General features: G+C 40.9%; 1 protein-coding gene across 1 annotated transcript in view; it reads right to left on the reverse strand.

Annotated features, from left to right (window-relative positions):
- The window catches only part of plcg1 (phospholipase C, gamma 1), a 30,983-nt gene that overhangs the window by 7,050 nt on the left and 6,740 nt on the right, over window positions 1-17,193 (reverse strand). Inside the window, exons 3-30 of the mRNA XM_080899848.1 lie at window positions 13,818-13,970; window positions 13,545-13,638; window positions 13,399-13,446; window positions 12,776-12,860; window positions 12,533-12,616; window positions 12,162-12,184; window positions 12,004-12,073; window positions 11,812-11,913; window positions 10,063-10,181; window positions 9,474-9,559; window positions 8,921-9,041; window positions 8,490-8,658; window positions 8,270-8,392; window positions 7,815-7,916; window positions 7,454-7,641; window positions 6,774-6,974; window positions 6,563-6,682; window positions 6,269-6,449; window positions 6,040-6,117; window positions 5,838-5,941; window positions 5,525-5,618; window positions 5,304-5,373; window positions 3,951-4,114; window positions 3,732-3,828; window positions 3,402-3,626; window positions 3,140-3,288; window positions 2,396-2,510; window positions 1,247-1,408 (exon numbers count right to left, since the gene is read on the reverse strand). Coding sequence (XP_080755974.1) covers window positions 1,247-1,408; window positions 2,396-2,510; window positions 3,140-3,288; window positions 3,402-3,626; window positions 3,732-3,828; window positions 3,951-4,114; window positions 5,304-5,373; window positions 5,525-5,618; window positions 5,838-5,941; window positions 6,040-6,117; window positions 6,269-6,449; window positions 6,563-6,682; window positions 6,774-6,974; window positions 7,454-7,641; window positions 7,815-7,916; window positions 8,270-8,392; window positions 8,490-8,658; window positions 8,921-9,041; window positions 9,474-9,559; window positions 10,063-10,181; window positions 11,812-11,913; window positions 12,004-12,073; window positions 12,162-12,184; window positions 12,533-12,616; window positions 12,776-12,860; window positions 13,399-13,446; window positions 13,545-13,638; window positions 13,818-13,970 — 3,327 coding nt within the window. The remainder of the gene's footprint in view (window positions 1-1,246; window positions 1,409-2,395; window positions 2,511-3,139; window positions 3,289-3,401; window positions 3,627-3,731; window positions 3,829-3,950; window positions 4,115-5,303; window positions 5,374-5,524; window positions 5,619-5,837; window positions 5,942-6,039; window positions 6,118-6,268; window positions 6,450-6,562; window positions 6,683-6,773; window positions 6,975-7,453; window positions 7,642-7,814; window positions 7,917-8,269; window positions 8,393-8,489; window positions 8,659-8,920; window positions 9,042-9,473; window positions 9,560-10,062; window positions 10,182-11,811; window positions 11,914-12,003; window positions 12,074-12,161; window positions 12,185-12,532; window positions 12,617-12,775; window positions 12,861-13,398; window positions 13,447-13,544; window positions 13,639-13,817; window positions 13,971-17,193) is intronic.

Genomic DNA, 17,193 nt, shown 5'->3' on the forward strand with positions numbered 1-17,193 from the left:
GCAGCAAACTGCGCTTCACATTTGGTCAGTGTCATCATGAATTTTGCTGTTTTGCTTCCACGACTATTAAAATCACACTTCATGCACAGCTAGCTCTCTCTCTCTATCTCTCTCTGTACTTCAAGAACAGTTTCCCGTCTCCAATCTCTGTTTTCTGTTTTATTCATTCGCTTATTGCCCACCAGTCTACCGTTGTTTACAGCGCTGTCGGCTGCTGTCTTTTTCTTTTCTTCACTTAAATGACCTCGGACAAGAAAGCCTATTTTTTCTGTTGTTCAATACTGAAGAAATTTAAACTTTATATGCAGAACATTGTAGAATATATTTAAGGTTATCTGCTATAAAAAGCCAGACCAGGAAAATCTCCTTCATGTTTTTCTGTGTTTTATTCTCAGTTTCACACAAAGGCATCTGCTGTGATGTTCACAATTCTGATGAAGTCAGTACTGATAAATGATCAGAATTATAATATTTCTGACTGTCTGAGGCTAAGTTGAATCGAATCGGGACTTTGAAAACCGGAATTGAAGGGATTATAGAAATCAGTGATGATACCCAGCCGTAGTGAGCAGCCTAGGCACGACAGAAGTGGATGTAGCTGTAATAGGAAAAGAACTATTGCTAACTTTTCTGTTAAGGCCTGATCCTTCTGAAATTCATAGCCAGTGCTCTGACACGGTGTCATCAATCTTTGAATGCTGAAAAAGCACAGTGTATCCAGAAAAACACATTATATTATATCAATTATTATAAAATTTGTGTGCGCCTAACTTTTGTGCCGGCACGCCTAACTTTAAAAAGTTAGGCGTGCCGGCACGCCCATGGCAAAAAGTTAGTCTAGAGCCCGGATTATGCACAGCTGATATAGGGTGTTGATGTCATTAGACCACACCCCTTCTGATTACAGAGATGCACATCACCTAATATGCTTAATTGGTAGTAGGCTTTCGAGCCTATACAGCTTGGAGTAAGACAACATGCATGAAGAGGATGATGTGGACAAAATACTCATTTGCCTAATAATTCTGCACTCCCTGTATAGAAGAAGCTAATTTCCAGTGCTTGCATTGGTCACTACCAAAGCTCATGCCTGTAAGTGAGCAGATAAATGTAGATCGACTGGTAAAACTCACTTTTACACTCAATCCCCCGCTCTACTCACCCCTCACCTCAAACAAGACCCCGAGATACTTAAAGTCAGCAACAAAACATGTAAAAACTATTTACAGACATGTTGAAGGCGTACCTGTCTTTAGCCCGTGAATGGGGAACGTAGCCTGAGCCAGGAAGTTTTGGTCGTTGAACATGTCGATCTCATACACCACAAAACGCAGAAAGGCAAAAGCAGAGTTGCACACGGTGAACTGGAATGTCTTTCTCGGCCAAGTGGGATTGAGACCATTATCAGCTACAGAAGAAAAGAAATATTGAAAATGTAAAGGGTGTATTCTCAATTCTCTAACATTTGTGCAATTATATTTCCCTTGTAACAGCAGTATAAAGACTTCTGTAATTAGCTGCTAGATAAAGGTTGCACCTCTACATTACACGGAAATAAAACCCTTTCCAGGAGAAAAAAAAAAAAAAAGAGAGTATGTCATTAACAGAAAATTATTTTTCCTTGGCTCGCTGCCCTTTCTGTAGAACCAGAGAGCAGTGAGGAAAAAACAGCAGAAGGAAATGCCAAATGTGTTAAAATTTTGAGTTTATGTTTATGCATTTATATTTAAAAGTGAGCTGGGCTTACATCAGAATCTGCCATCTAAAGTAACAGAAGTTATCTGATGACCTAGTTTTGAATAAGTGCCAAATTCAAAGGGGTGATGAACTTCACTGATAAAATGATTGACATTTAAAAAGTGTGTGTACAACCAGTACAGGCAAATAAATATAAATGGGAACAAATGCTGCTAGAGCCCACAGTACAATATGCCGATATACCACTTTTTAGTAATATACTGAAAAAAAAGTTGTTATAAGTATAGATTACATTTCTTAAATTTGTACTAAAGTAAATCCTGTCCTTACTCACTGATGGGAATTTTAGAGAATAAAGTATAGGTTGCAGTAAAATTTCCCAGTATCCACATCAAAGTATGTAGCAAACAAAATCTATGCATTAAACCATCAAAACATTAAAAAAAAAAAAAGTGTTTCTTCTGTCATAACGACCTGATGAGAGCTGTGCGAGTTTCAATGTTTTCCCTTTGTATTCCCACACATGGCACAGTTGTTTGTATAACTTCCTGTTTTTCCTCAGACCATACAGGAAATTACACGAGGAAAATATATCCAGTAAACAGCAACTGCTTTTTTTTTTTTTCTTCCTCCCCAGTTTTGGCAGGGCCTGTCTTTACTGGCAGAGGAACTCGTGTTTAAATAAGAGCAGCTTCACCTTCAGAGTCTGTTTTTTGCTTGGCGCTGTCGTACTCCGCTCCGCACACCTCGATCTCAATCAGAGGGCAAACGATGCCACGTCCATGCTTGGGCAGATGCCGGGAGCCCAAGACCTTCAGAGGACAAAAAGCGATTACGTCTTTGGAATTTTTGTTTACATTAACATGTTGCTACACACAAACACACAATGCTTTTCCATCAGTGACATCTTATAATGTGTTTTTCTGCTCAATTGCTAACTGAGTGTTTGAACTACAGGTTGAACTCCTCCTTTAAACATGTGTAATTAAAAGCATGACTATGAGCAGTGTTTGCAGTACACCATTGGAAGCAGTCAGTGAGTCTCACAGTGAAGAAACAACAATGAGCTTCCTGACTTGATTTCTAAACAAGTTCATGAATGTTTATTCATAATTTATGAAAAGTGAGTTACCTTTAATCAAAAAATATTATTACATCTGCAACTAAAGGGGAATGTATTTATATGTAAATTGCAGCAATTGGTTGCTAGGTTTTGTAAAGTACCTCGGTTACCTCTCCGAGCTGTGTTACAATCACTGCTGCTGCTCCAGTGGGCAACTACAATCACACTGTTAACAAAACACCACCTGTCAGTTTCACCTTGTCTGTCTCCATAACCACCACCCGCTTCATTTATCCCAAAGAGATGAAGGGCAGACTCGTTTCTGCACAACTGCATCACACCCGAAAGCAGAAAAATCCAGTCCTCAGTCTACTGTACCTCAATCTCTAGACTGACTTGCTCCACACCCCGTAGTGTTTGTCTGTCAAAGGGATCAAAGTTGTCGTCCCTCATGATGGGCGGCTGAAGGACGTAGCCACTTCTTCCGTTCAGCATGAACAGGGCCTGGTTCATCTGCATGGGCTTGTCTGCAGGGAGGGAAAGAGGAAGGAATAGAAGGAAAAAAATGTAAAAAACACGTAAACAAATGAAATGTACTGTCTGTCTTCCAGCTTTGCTCTCAGAAGGGAAGAGAAGATACCTCCTGTCTGGAAGTTAAGTGCTACCAGCTGAGATCCGCAGAGCCACATGGGGAGCGGGTCATAGTTAGAAGAGTCTAATCTCTGGCCTCTGGGGTAGATCCTGGACAGCTGCAGCCGATTGTACTGCAGGAACTTCTTCCCCTTGATTTTGTTGACGTATTTCTCTGCCTTGGTTTCAGGGAAGGATGACATGTCCCGGAAACAGGCTCGCTCTGTGCCAATCTCTAAAAAGAAAAAAAGCGACGACAAAAGAGAAATGTGACCCCATCTGCATTTGGTGTTTTTCTTTTTATTATGTGTGCAGGTGAGTGAGTGCACATAGTTCTTACTTTCTTCATCAAATGGCACAGGCCTACAGTAGATGACAAGGTCAGATAATTCCAGTGCAATCTTCTTCCTCCTTTCCATCATCTTCCCCTCTTCTATCTGGCCACAGACATGGCACAAGTATAAATATAGTAGTACCAACAGTGAGGCACATCACTGCTCAGCTTAAACCCAAAGTGTGAGTGCATTTCATGTGAAGCATATTATTTCTGTATATTTACCTTGGCCTCTGAGGTCAAGGTGACCTCACGGATCTTGAACACCCATTCCTTGAGCTCTTCTTGCGTGTTTGCAGCGATGTCGAGCGGTATGCCTATCCGCACAGGGGTATTCTGTGTCAGGGTGAAAACATAAGGCCTGCTGCCTTTCCCTTCGGTACGAACATCTGAAGAGAAAAAAAAAGAAAAAAGTTAGAAAAAGGGAACCAATAAATGGAAGTAATGACGGTTTTAAAAAAGTAAATAAATGAGGCTGGTGCTGAAATCATGGACATACTAGACTAACAGACCATAAGCAAAGGAAGAAAACATGGTGGAGAAGAACCACCTGAGAAGAGCCCAAGATGACAAATCCATAGCAATTATTGTAAACCATCTGTATCATCCAGTATTAGACAATAAGTGATAACATTCAGCAAGGAGTTATTTTTAAAGAATGAAAGGATTATATAAAACCAAATAATCCCTTTTAGAATATAGTTGGGTTTTTTTTTAATTAAAACATTCATGTTTTTGTAAATGAATGCAATTACTTTCTGAGCATTTTTAGCTCATCTTTCATACTACCACTAGATGGTGCCAACGAGCCACCCAGATGGACAAACGGACTCAGGTTAACAATGCAAGGCAGCATGTGCCAGACCTAATAGGGGTGTACTGACAAGGCTGCAGGATGTCAATAACATATCAAATGCAAATCGGAGAGAAAAGCAACAGTAATAATAAAAACAGAGAAGACTTATTAAACTAAGAGGCTGATAATGGAGAAAAATAACAATAAAGAGAGTGATGACTAGGGCCGGGGCGACGTGTCGACGTAATCGATTACGCCGACGCGTCGTCACTTTCAAAACAGACATGGCGGCAGTGAGTAGCGGCAACACGAGTGAGGCAGCCGCAGTCGACTTAAATCATTCCACCCGAACACGCAGTTCTACAGTATGGGGATATTTTAACAGAAAAGGAAGCACGACGGCTATGCACTTTGCACATTTCATTTCTTGTTAAATGCTATCTCTAATATAAGATTGTACTACTACAATTTTATTTTGCAATTTTTTTATTAAAAGGTGTTGAAATGAAGAAATTTGTGTTTTCATTGAGATACATAAATTAGTAAATGTGAAATTGCTATACAAGTCAAATAATGCGGAAATAATCGATAATCAAATCAAATCAAATCAAAACAGAATCGGATTGAAAAATTAATCGGTAGATTCATCGATTAGGAAAATAATCATTTTGCCCAGCCCTAGTGATGACTGTGTCCTACAATTAAATTTATTTTTAAAAGCAGTTAGTAGGGGTTTACTGCTCTCAAGGTGACTTGCTACAGGAAGCGAAGGTGCTACTTACTAATCTGACAGGCAGACACATCAAGACTTCCTCTCAGCATATCTCCAAGAGGACTGTTTTCTGTCATCTCCTGTTGACAGAAAACAGAGCACATATGTATCTTTGTAAATGAAGACATGAATGACCTCACTGTGGTGGGAGCAGGTGTACTCATTTCTCTTTAAATAAATACAAAAAAATGTGCTTGAGTAAGCATCTCGTTTTAAGGGTTTGATCCTCACAGTTCTATCAGGCTCGGCTGCTGACGGACTGATCTCCTCCACGTAGTTTGCCGGAAACCACATCTGCTTCTTTCCTCCACAGTCACCCTTCCACCTGAAAGAAGAAGAGGCGGGAGGGGTAAAGAGACAAGGGATGTGGTTTGTAAATATTTAGAAGCCTTTCATATTTAGAAAATGATCCCAGGACAGCTAAGAGAATTTTAAATGTGTCATTCACTAATTTACCGTAGTTCTCTAATGCTAAGCACGTATTTGCAGTCTAAATTAATAATTAAGAGCTACTTCCTGAATGGATTTGATGCCACTCACTTACCATCCCCCTTCCTGTTTTTCCACATTAGAGATGATAGCATTCTTAGTGAAGGAAAGCTCATCGTCTCTCTGGGCTTTATACTCATACATGGCTCGCACCGTGCACTGAAAGACAGCACACAAGGTTACGTCATGTTTACATGTCCAAGTGTTGATGTTGCAGATCTCAGCTAACTGTCGATTTCTCCATCCTGCACTCTTACCTTAAATGTTGGCATTTGATTAGCCTCCACATAAAAGCCTGGATTCCTTCCCTCATACAGTGACCCGTAGTCTGGCTCCTATTGGGCAATACATTATGAGTTTGTTTTTCTTTTTGCTAGGCTGGTGGTGATTTCACCACAGAATGAAACTAGCATAATGCCATGAAACAATACAGCATTTTTCACTGGCCAGACGTTTCCTTTGTAGACTGTATAATGTGGTACTTACAGCAGTGCCTATCTTCTCCAGTGTGTCCTCGTTGATGGGATAGCGTAGTTTCATTTTACGGTACAAAGGGTGCTTCTCATAGTAGCTAATAAGATCTACAAGGCTGTCAAACTCTGAGGTGCCCAGCACCACGGTCTGACCCTCCTGCTGCACACGACAGTGCTTTATTTTACCCTCGGCTCTGTGAAGAAACCCAAAGAGAGAACTCTGCTAAATAACAATGATACAAGGCATTTATGTGCATGTACACTCAATATGCTGATCATCTAAGATTTAAACTGGCAACTAAGTTACCTGAATGAAATGGCAAAGGAGTTGGGCTCTGCCCTTTTCCTGACTAGAAAAGCCCCATCGCGAGGAACCCTCATCAACATGTTCTCTGCATGGCTCCTGGAGAGGTTGGCGTGGTACCACCTGCGACAAACAAAAACAAAAATATGATGCACATCACGTAATAAATTCAGCACTTTCTCAGTAATCTTTGAAAATGCATATGTGTACTCACTCTTTGCTCTCGTGAGCATTGGTCTGAGGTACCGGCTCAGTCAGCTTCATCTCAAATTCGTTACAGCGCAGCGCCACCTGCTGGTAGTGGGTAATCAGAGCAAAGAGCGTGTCAAATACCAGGTTGTCAGTCAGGTAGAACTTTGGGCTGCCTGCCTCCTGACGAGAGTGGATGCGACAGTGCTGCACCCGCCCCGAGCGCCTGTTGCAGAGATGGGAGGCATGGAGAGAGAGAGAGAGAGAGAGAGAGAGAGAGAGAGAGAGAGAGAGAGAGAGAGAGAGAGAGAGAGAGAGAGAGAGAGAGAGAGAGAGATACAATGAAAGGTCAGTTTTTCTTCCAGTTTGATAAACAAGTTAAGAACACGTGAACTCTTGTTCATCTTTAACAAACTGCCTTGTGATACCATCTCTACATTGTTCCCATAGCTTGCAGGTAAATAACAGAGACTGATCTGTCCTGCCCTCCTTTCACAAAGAGCTCATAATATCAGACAGATCACACGCCACACTGTGACTGATCTGCCAGTGCGACACTTAAATTTGGTTATATTTTAGTGGCACGTGCTAGTTTTCTACATACAAGTTAAAGTTTCCTATACTTAAAAGTGATTTCCCCTAAATTACCGTTTCCACCCTGAAATCCAATAGATGTTTTTTTAAATACAAAATATGTGTACTTACCAGAAAGACAAGGTGTAGTCTCCGACAAAAGTCTCGCTCTCCCGAACTAGGAAGGAGCCATCAGGAGCTCCAGTCTCCAGGCAGTACTCAGACAGCAGCCTCTCGGCTATCTGCCGTCCATCCCGCCCAGCACCAAGCTTTCCATGAAACCATTTCTCTGTCACATGTTGATCCATACCATAGGACACCTGGGAAGATTCAAGATGTGTTCACTTTATGTGTATCTACATACTTTATCTCTAAATAAGAGCCTCCCACAGACCTCTAAATATTAAAATTGCATCAAATTCCGAACAATGCGAACAAATGTTCACGCTCAAAAATAATTTCTGTACTTCAGCAGCAGGTCAGACCTACTAACCTCTCTGTGCTCCTCCTCATCATCGTTTCCCGGGTTACTGGAGGTCTCTTCTGAGTAGTAGATCTTACTGCTGGTCAGAACAAAAAAATGAGGGTACCACTCCTGGGATGAAGGGAGAGAAATGAGACAGATTGTTAGTTCAAATAGCTGGATCAAATATTTACAAGATCCATGTGTTACAGTGCAAAGTGGCACAAGATGATACAGAATAAGAACTTGATATCCCAAGGAAAAAATGCTGATAAAGCATGTCTGAGTTATAATTGTAAGTGTAAGAGATGATAAAGGAAGACTGCAACATAATTTGTCTTAACTTGATTTTTCATGTTTTTACTGATAAACACCACATAAAGCATATGTGATACAGAAGCTAGTTTTTCTTTTCTGACCATTTCTGCCCAAAAATTCTTTCTCGTGCAGGATTCAGAAACTATTTATACACTGAACATGCTTACATGGTTAATGGGATCTTCCAGGTACAGGATGCCATTTTTAATGGAGTTGCTGATATCATTCTCTGAGTAGGGAGTGGTGGTGGACACCTCCTCATAGGCACTGCCTTCTGCGAGCTTCTTATGCTGCATCAGATAAGAGGAGAAGGACAGACAGAGTAAGGTTACTAATCCCCACCCCCCAAAAATCAAAAGATTTCTCATGACTCCAAGAGGCTCTGACCTTGATGAGGATCTTCCTCTTGAGCTGATTGGGTGAGGGCAGCCCATCTGCTGCGATATCCACTGCCTTGGTTAGAAGCATGTCTCCAAACACCTTCTTAAAGTGAGTGGCCATATTCCTCTGCTGCACAATACTACAGTGGTCCTCTATGGACAGGATGATGGGATATCTGTAAAAGGGACCACCGATTCAACCTCAGAGGAGTGGCAAATCCAAGGAAACCCCTTGTTTAACTTTGTTCTGATGTGACTTTTATTTTCTCACAGTGATGTCACTGTGGCCTGCCTACAGTGTTTCTACATTAGTGTGTGCCCGTCATCTCTTTATCTTCACCATCTCTTAGCTTGTTAATCACCACATCCCCACTGACAGTCATAAAAAGAGAAGAAAACAAAACAAAACAAGAATAGCGCGTTGTCATGCACACTCACTCAGATGTGACAAAGGCGTGCTCTTTGATGGTGGTCAAGACATCAGAAAACTTGATTTTGGTTGTAAGGGTGTGCCCATGGTAGATGACTGGCATTCCCTCAGGGCCATCCCAGCAGTCCACTGAAGAAAAAAAAAAAAAAACATAGACACATGCATGTAACATCATTTTATCTTTTATCCTTTAAGGATAAAGAAAATCAACAGATGTGTGTGAGTGACGAGACAATTGCAGGATCTGTATGTTTCAAGGCAAACAAGATCTACAACAAACAAGTCTTATTTATAGAAACCTGCCTGACAAGGGTTTGCTGAAAAGCAATATCGGGAACGGTTGCATAAGTATTTGCATGTGAGGACCTGGTTAAGGGTGTATTAGCTGGGCTTAAAAGTCGAGCTGTGAAGGATAAGAAAGTGGGTAAAAGTTAATTAGTTGGTTAAAAGTCAAGCAGTGGTGATTTACTACTCGTGGGTAAACCGTACACCTTCCAGTGTGTGTGTGTGTGTGTGTGTGTGTGTGTGTGTGTGTGTGTGTGTGTGTGTGTGTGTTCCTACATTCAATACAGCGACAGCCCATCCTCAGACAGCGTGCGTATGCCTCCAAGGACGATTCACTGGAAAACTGGTCTCCTGTCAGGTAGCTAAAAATAAGCACACATTGTCAAGTACGTACACAAAACACACAGCCACACAGGATTAACATGTCAGGGAGTGTCTTAACACACGAACACACTTTTTATGGTGATTACATAAATAAATCAATACAGTCATATCAAAAGGGCTCGTTCTCCTCTGTTGACCGGATAAATACTTCTTACTCATTCAGTCAGTCAATTCAAGCCTAATCAAAGCAACATGGGAAACTTTCATTCCGTTGCTCCAATGAGCATTGTTTCACATTTAGTACAGAATTACTTGCGCCGACTTTCACACACTTTTCAATGGGAGGAAAAATACATTTTCCTGCAAAATAAACGCCTGATCTCATTCGGGAAAGAGATTGTTAAATAATACACTTTTATCTGATGTGTGAAGCCAGTTCAAAAGACCTCTTTTTGGGCAGAGGTTTCAAGAACTCCAGCATTCCCAGGGCCCAATTAAAGCAGGCAAACCAGACACATGCATAAATGCCCTTCATGCTTACGTGTTGTGCGAAGAGGAGATCCAGTAGTGAGACAGGGGGTTGTTCATATTCTCAGGACACACTTGGTCCAGGGAGGAATCCCAGATGGTGTTCTCTTTGGAGAACAGGTATGTGAGGAACTACACAAGAGAGAATGAGGAGCAGTGAAAAGTGGGAAGAATTGCAGACCCTAGCAATATACCGACGTGGCACTGAAATGATAATGATCAGATTCTTAAAAACATCTGACCTAAATACTCAGGAATCAGGGCACCGTTGCTTAAGGCATTTAAGAAGTGGCTCAACACCTGTTTGTATGCACAGGCATGCACTAGAGCCCCCAAGGAGAGGCGAACTGCCAAGTTCTGATCCAGCCTTTGGACTGTGAGAACTGTTGAGTTTGTGTTTCCACCAAAATTATTGTTATTTTTATGTTACTGGTGAAAAGGTCTATCTTGGTTTCAATATAATTCTAAATTCCAAGATATAAAGTAAAAAAACAAAACAAATACAAAACCTAAACATTTCACTGCACGATCCCATCTATCCTGTAAGCAGGTACACCTTGCAAATATAAATTTTTCTGGCACATTTCCTAATGCTTAAACAACACAAATGCTCTAAACCAACGGTCTCCAACCTTTTTTGCGCCACGGACCGGTTTATGCCCGACAATATTTTCACGGACCGGCCTTTAAGGTGTCGCGGATAAATACAACAAAATAAAAGTAGTACCGGTACCGAAAACAAAGAAGATTTATTCATAACACACGTGAAAAGACCCAGGAAAACCGAGTTAACGATAAAAACGATAACAAAAAACCCTGAAAACTATACATTTCACACCTGAGCCTCTACTCTCGCGGCCCGGTACCAAACGACTCACGGACCGGTACCGGTCCGAGGCCCGGGGGTTGGGGACCGCTGCTCTAAACCACAGGGCAGTCAACTTGTACACATGCTAACAAGTAGGAAAAGTACAAGATAAAGTACTAAGATAAATGTTTCATGTCAAAATAATATGAATGCTTCTAAAAAAAAAAAAAAAACACTGTTAAATCACTGACCATGCACAACTGCCAACATGAATAAATTACAAAAACTAAGAAAAACTGAGATGGAACATCTGGGGAACATGTGGGGTTCAAAATGTCATAATTATTGTCATAATTGCTTAATCCAGATTCTTAGATTTATTAAACACATAATGACATTGGATTCCATAATCAGCAAACAAAAACATCACATTAGAGTAGGATTTGTACATATCAGATTCCCATTAAACTTCAACTATAATAATTTCCATGTAGTGATAATATTTAAAATAAAGTATCTATTTTTTTTAACTATTCATGGGCTTTTCTTTGCACATAATCAAGGCCTGGGCACCAGTGACCTAACATCCTCTGGCACGAAGACACAGCATCACCTCCTGCAGGCTCGCTTGTCCCACTTTCCTCTTTTATTCATGATTTACGGTGACCACAAAAATCATCCTTCGCTTTCTGCAGAACTGTCATGCCGCACTATACTCAATAACCTTTTATATCTGTGTAGGAGGAGGTGCTTCAGGGCCAAGATCATGGCCAGTCATGTTAATTTCTGAGCATCTCCCTCCCACACTAACAACACAGGGGGGAAATCGGAAAACATAACCTATGAAAACATGGTACATTTTTCCGTTAGTGAGCGAAGACCCAGAAAAAAAACACAAGAACACAAGTGAGAAAAGGGGGGAAAAGAAAGAGTGAGGCATCGAGGTGCGCATACCTCGTCTTGCTGGAAATAAGGCTGCTCCACTTCCCTCAGGGGGTCTTTCAGGTAGCCGAACATAAACTCTTGCACTTTGTTGTTATCTGTGGCCCACATCTCCTGCAACAGCAAACACAAACATGCATTAGAGCATGGAAAGAAAACAAATCGGCAATAAAGTATGTAAATGTCCAACAACCGAGAGAATACCTTTTGAGACTCCAAGAGGAAGCTCTTGAAGTCCTCCAGGGAAATCCTCTGTTCTGGTCTATCAATGAACCTGATAGAAAAAGTACTGGTTAATTTCAGCAAACAACCGTGATGCAAGAGAAAACATCACTGTATGTGTGTGCGTTTTGTATGCCTACCTTTGAAGAAATGGGATTTCCATCTAAAAGATAGTAAAGAGACAAAAAACATTTAAAGTAATTAATCAAAGCGCTGCACTTTCAGTGTTAGACATCCTGTGAGGTGGGGGAGGGCACTGAGGTTATCCATTTTATCTGACCCCTGCTTGCCTGCCTTCTTATCTGTGTGTGTGTGTGTGTGTGTGTTTGTGTGTCCTAATGGCTTCCACCAGAGAGGTTTGGTGGGTTTTTAGCTGGTGCATATTGATCTTGAAGCCATTTGAGGACGGACAGATGGGAGATGAAGTGAGCCTTGGCAGAGCATCAGATGGGGTGCTAGGGGGATGAAAGCACAGGGACTATCTGTGGATACATAAAAAGACTGCACTTACGTTTTTCTGGGCATCAAACATGAGACTACGATAAAGCTGCGCAAACTGGCTGAAGGACACGTCTCCATTCCTCATCTCCGAGTCCTATAAAAGAAGCAGAGAATCAGAAAGAAAACTGAAATGACTGTTAACGGCAAATCATAAATCTTTAGCCTCAAACAACATCATCGTGAAAGGGAAGTTGGCGGGGAGATGGAGTGGGAAGGAGGTTTGTGATAAGAAAAGTAAGCAGCAAGAGGTTACCGGAAGTTTCTCTCGGAGGAACCTCATGTTGGGCACCCTGTAGTTGACCTGGCTCAGCATGCTCTTCAGATCCTTACAGGATATCCTAAACACGTTTTGTTGAAAAATAAAACAAACACGGATAAGCATGTGCAACATGTGCAAACACTTCTACTTGTAGATACTATTGTGAGGCAGAAATGCCATTTTGAGTTTACAGATGGGCTGAAACCTTGTAAACAGACACCCTGCATGTTCTGTTGAGTGGTTTGGGCTTCACTTCTGCTACACAGCTTGGAATTTTGGCCAGAAACGACAATACACGGCGCACACACAGTAACAAAGGCCTGTCAGGGATGTAACAGACAAACATCTCTGTACATCTCCTCTCCATTCTCTGCAGTCTGTTTCCTGCTGCAGGAAGAGTTGTTGGTGTGCGGCTGAGGGGTTAGTTCCCTTACTACACCTCAACTGAGCTCTCTCAAAGACACCTACCAGCCAGTTGCAGCAAGTCTATGTGCTCTTAGATGAAAGGGCACACAACTGGTGTAGCAAACAATTGAGTTACATCTTATAACATCCATTTCTTGTGAGGGCGATCTGATTAACTCTGCAGCTGATATCCTTTGACCGAGTTTAGTTACCTGTCTTCTCTGTTGCGATCGACTGCGTAGAACTGCTTACGTAACCACCTTAAAATTAAGGAAAAGAAAGAAAGACTTAAGCGATTTCTTGCATACAGAAAACAGATAATGCCGTCTATTTACACAAACTTTGAGTTCAGATTTACCGCTCGATCTGAAGAGGTGTTGGAGACTTCAATGTGTCAGTCACAAGCGAGGTTAACCCTTGCACCCACATGGTCATCTCTTCATCAGATGTTGCTGTAGCAAAAACAGCTGACCTAAATAACTCAATTCTGTCACAGGCTAAAAATACAAGAAGCCTAGCAACAAACAAAATGTGAAGATTTGATTTATCAATGGTACTAATGATCTTATTGAGGTACAATGGTAACAGGCTACTTCTTGTCAATGTGTAAGCAGTCCTTCTCTGAGCATACCTGCCAGGCTGAGTGATTTAAGGCGAAACTCTGTGCCGTACAGAATAACAAAGCAGTGGGCCTGATCGAGCCGTGCTGCAGAGTCCTCCACATAGCGATCAAAGTCCCGAGATTTCTGTCCAGAACGGATCTCCTTGATTTCTCGAATATCAACTGTAGATACAGACAGATATGTAATAGTTAGCAAAACACAAAGCTGCAGGTTCCCAACACATGACACGGTAATATTCTGGTGTGAATATGGTGCGCAAAACTTATATGCAATGATATGTTAATAATCAAAATAACAGTATCTGGCACAAAACTGCAGACTTAGCTCCAAGCTCTCCTTGTTTTCTAATTCCATTTCATGTAGGAAACATGAAACACTTCAGTACTAACCCTAACAGTCTAACATACAAAAAATAAAAACATTGTGCAAGTACCTGCAGCCCCTCTGACCACATAAAACAATGAAGCTGAGGCGGTGACCCAAACCACATTTAAGTATAGATCAAAAACCACCAATTAGTAAGCAATGGGGAGAGGGCAGTTTTTTTGTTGTTGTTTGGGTTGTTTTTTTTAGAAGCTACTGGTCAGGTCTAAATGATTGAGATTTCAAATATAAATATACATGACAAATATATCACAGTATGTACCTACCTGTGCTCGTAAGTGCAGGCTGTTAAGTGTGCGTGTTTAAACATTTAAACAATATATGATCGGAACTATGATCATGCTAACGTTTTCACACAACGGCTTCACGGTTTATCTGTAGACATGACAAATGAGGAAAAAAAAAAAAAAAAGACCAGATATAATTTTATCTCAACTCCATAAACAATCATTGAGAAACTTTACAAGTGTGTGGGCTGCAAAGTAGCACAGCGGGTTCCTATCAGTGTTACATTAACTGCAGTTCAAGACCTACAGCAGGGACTCTCTTACTAAGCACACACACACACACACACACACACACACACACACGCACTTCTTTCAGCTCCTGCTCCTCTTCCTGCCCCTGAACCACACATCCTGTGCCTTTGTCGCCTACACACCACATCTGTGCTTGCGTATAGGTGAGCATGTGCATGTTCTTTTCTCAAGCATAAAAATGTCTTCTCACAGAATTTCACCAAACTGTGCTCTAATCATATATCATATCTCCGTTTACTTAACCCGCCACACGGGCCAGCAGACTTCCGTTTAGACTGAAGCACTTCTGACAGGCTGATCTGTTAGACAACACTTTTAGTCATTTGTGTCAAAATATTTGGAGCTTGCCTCAGACAGATGCAGGAAAGAAAGAGATAGCCAGAGGTGTAACCTTACCAAAAGAGATGAGAGGAGGTATCCTGCAAAACACTACCACACTTCCTTCTGTGCTGTGCCCTGTCTTCCAACATTTTTCATACCCAAGCAAAAGTATTGTCAGTAAAAATATGACAGCCTGATGTTTAAACTTTGGCCAATGTAAAGTTTATCCCCTTCCCCCAATTTCCTTTTTGTTTGTTGTTGTTGTTGTTTTACTTTAAATAAGCCAATGTTATGATATTGTGAAAAAGCAAACGATCAAAAAGAACATTTCTGTTTTTCATCTAAAATGTCAAACTTCTACTGTTTCACACACAATGTCAGGATGTTCTTCTTTTCCATTTTTATACAACTGAAAATACTGCGAACCAAAAATAAAATATAGGAAGAAGGCCCAACTTTCTGACATTTCACATACATTTACTAAGAAAATTAAAAGAAAGAATATCACAAATAAAACAAATCAAAACTAACTGTCAGCTTTAGTGTTGCTATAAAGCCTAAAATATTGGATTGGATGGGTAAAGACATAAGCATGATTATTACTGAACTGCATTCAACCAGCGACTCAAAATCTTGAGATTAAGAATCGCTTCTGTGACAGTGTCCTTTTCCCAGGTAGCCCATATTTTTCAACTCTGCATGGGTTCAAATTGCACACCTTCTTGCAGTGTTTACAACTGAACCACGGTGGTGTCAAAAGTCAATACGTTCACAATTCGCTTAGAATTTCATGGCAACTGAAAACGTCACACTCGGCCACGCAGACTTAAGAGTTTTGACTGATAATCATGTTCACAATGTCAGCAAAGGACCATTGAGCAATTATTTTGCTAAATATTCTAAGTGAGAAAATATAAAGATGACTATAGAATAAATAAAAACATATGGGTATGCAATATGAACTTGACACTGTAGGATCTTTCTTGCATATGGGGCACATCCACAAATTACCTGGACTGCATATTTTATATTTTTAACCTTAAATAGCCAGAAATAAATCTGTGAGGTAAGCCCCAGATTCATCTTTTTAACTATTAAGCAGATCAATCGTGTTTATATGCACCATCCATTCTAAAGCAAGAAAAAAACCCCTGAACATTTCCAAGTGACTATGCGGCCTATGTTGTGACAATGTTTCACTGCACACTTCCACATCAGCTGATCCATGTGAGCTTCACTGACAGCATATGGGATCAACTTCAGCAGAAGACTTTTCCTCTGACAAACATCTGACAAGCCGCTAAAAGGGTTCAGTTCCCCTTTCCAACAATCTCTAAATGGAACGAGTCTGCTGTTGAGTTCTGCTTGTTTTCCAGCAACAGCCTGCTCTTTACGTTTTCATACAGACAATCAATCTGAAAGCAGTTTCTGATTAAGTAACAGCGTTGCTGCCTGAGGGCTAATGTCTCAGTATTTTGTTGAAAATGTTCTTACATATAAACTACGGCCAGATCCAAACGAGTAACACAAACACACACAAAAAAAGGTGGGTCAGTTAGAAATGACATCACGTCTGAGGTGTTACAGTGTATGCACGTCCTTTGCGGGAGGTATGGAAAAAGCACATCAGAAGGACGACAGTTTTCACACGTGTGTGCAAGTTAATTCCACCCGCTGGTTATGTAACTTAACATAAACAACCCAAAGACTTCTTCATTCTCAAAAAAGGATTTCCAGGCTACAGGTGAGAACATTTATTGGTACTGCTGCTGAAAAGGAACTCCTCCAATGTCGTGGTGCGTGTTAAAACAGTATGTGGTTTGAATTATTGTCAAAACTGCTCACCGACGTATCATAACAACAACGACGACAACACAGTTCTAAATCCTGTCTACACCTGAACACGCCTCACATTCCTGCACCATTCAAATTAAAAGGTTGTCAATGAATCCTTTCATTGTAGATGAATCTGCCAATTATTGCCCCAATGACAGTGTAAAATCTCAGGGCAGCAGTGGAAAATACCCATCCTAGTTTCCCCAGAGTCCAAATTTCAATATCTAATTTTGTCACGATCAGAGTCCACAGCCCAAAGATATTGAGTTAGCAGTCATATTAAGCAAACAACAATGTTTACAGT

Source organism: Rhamphochromis sp. 'chilingali', assembly GCF_963969265.1.
Source record: "Rhamphochromis sp. 'chilingali' genome assembly, chromosome: 12".
NCBI lineage: Eukaryota > Metazoa > Chordata > Actinopteri > Cichliformes > Cichlidae > Rhamphochromis > Rhamphochromis sp. 'chilingali'.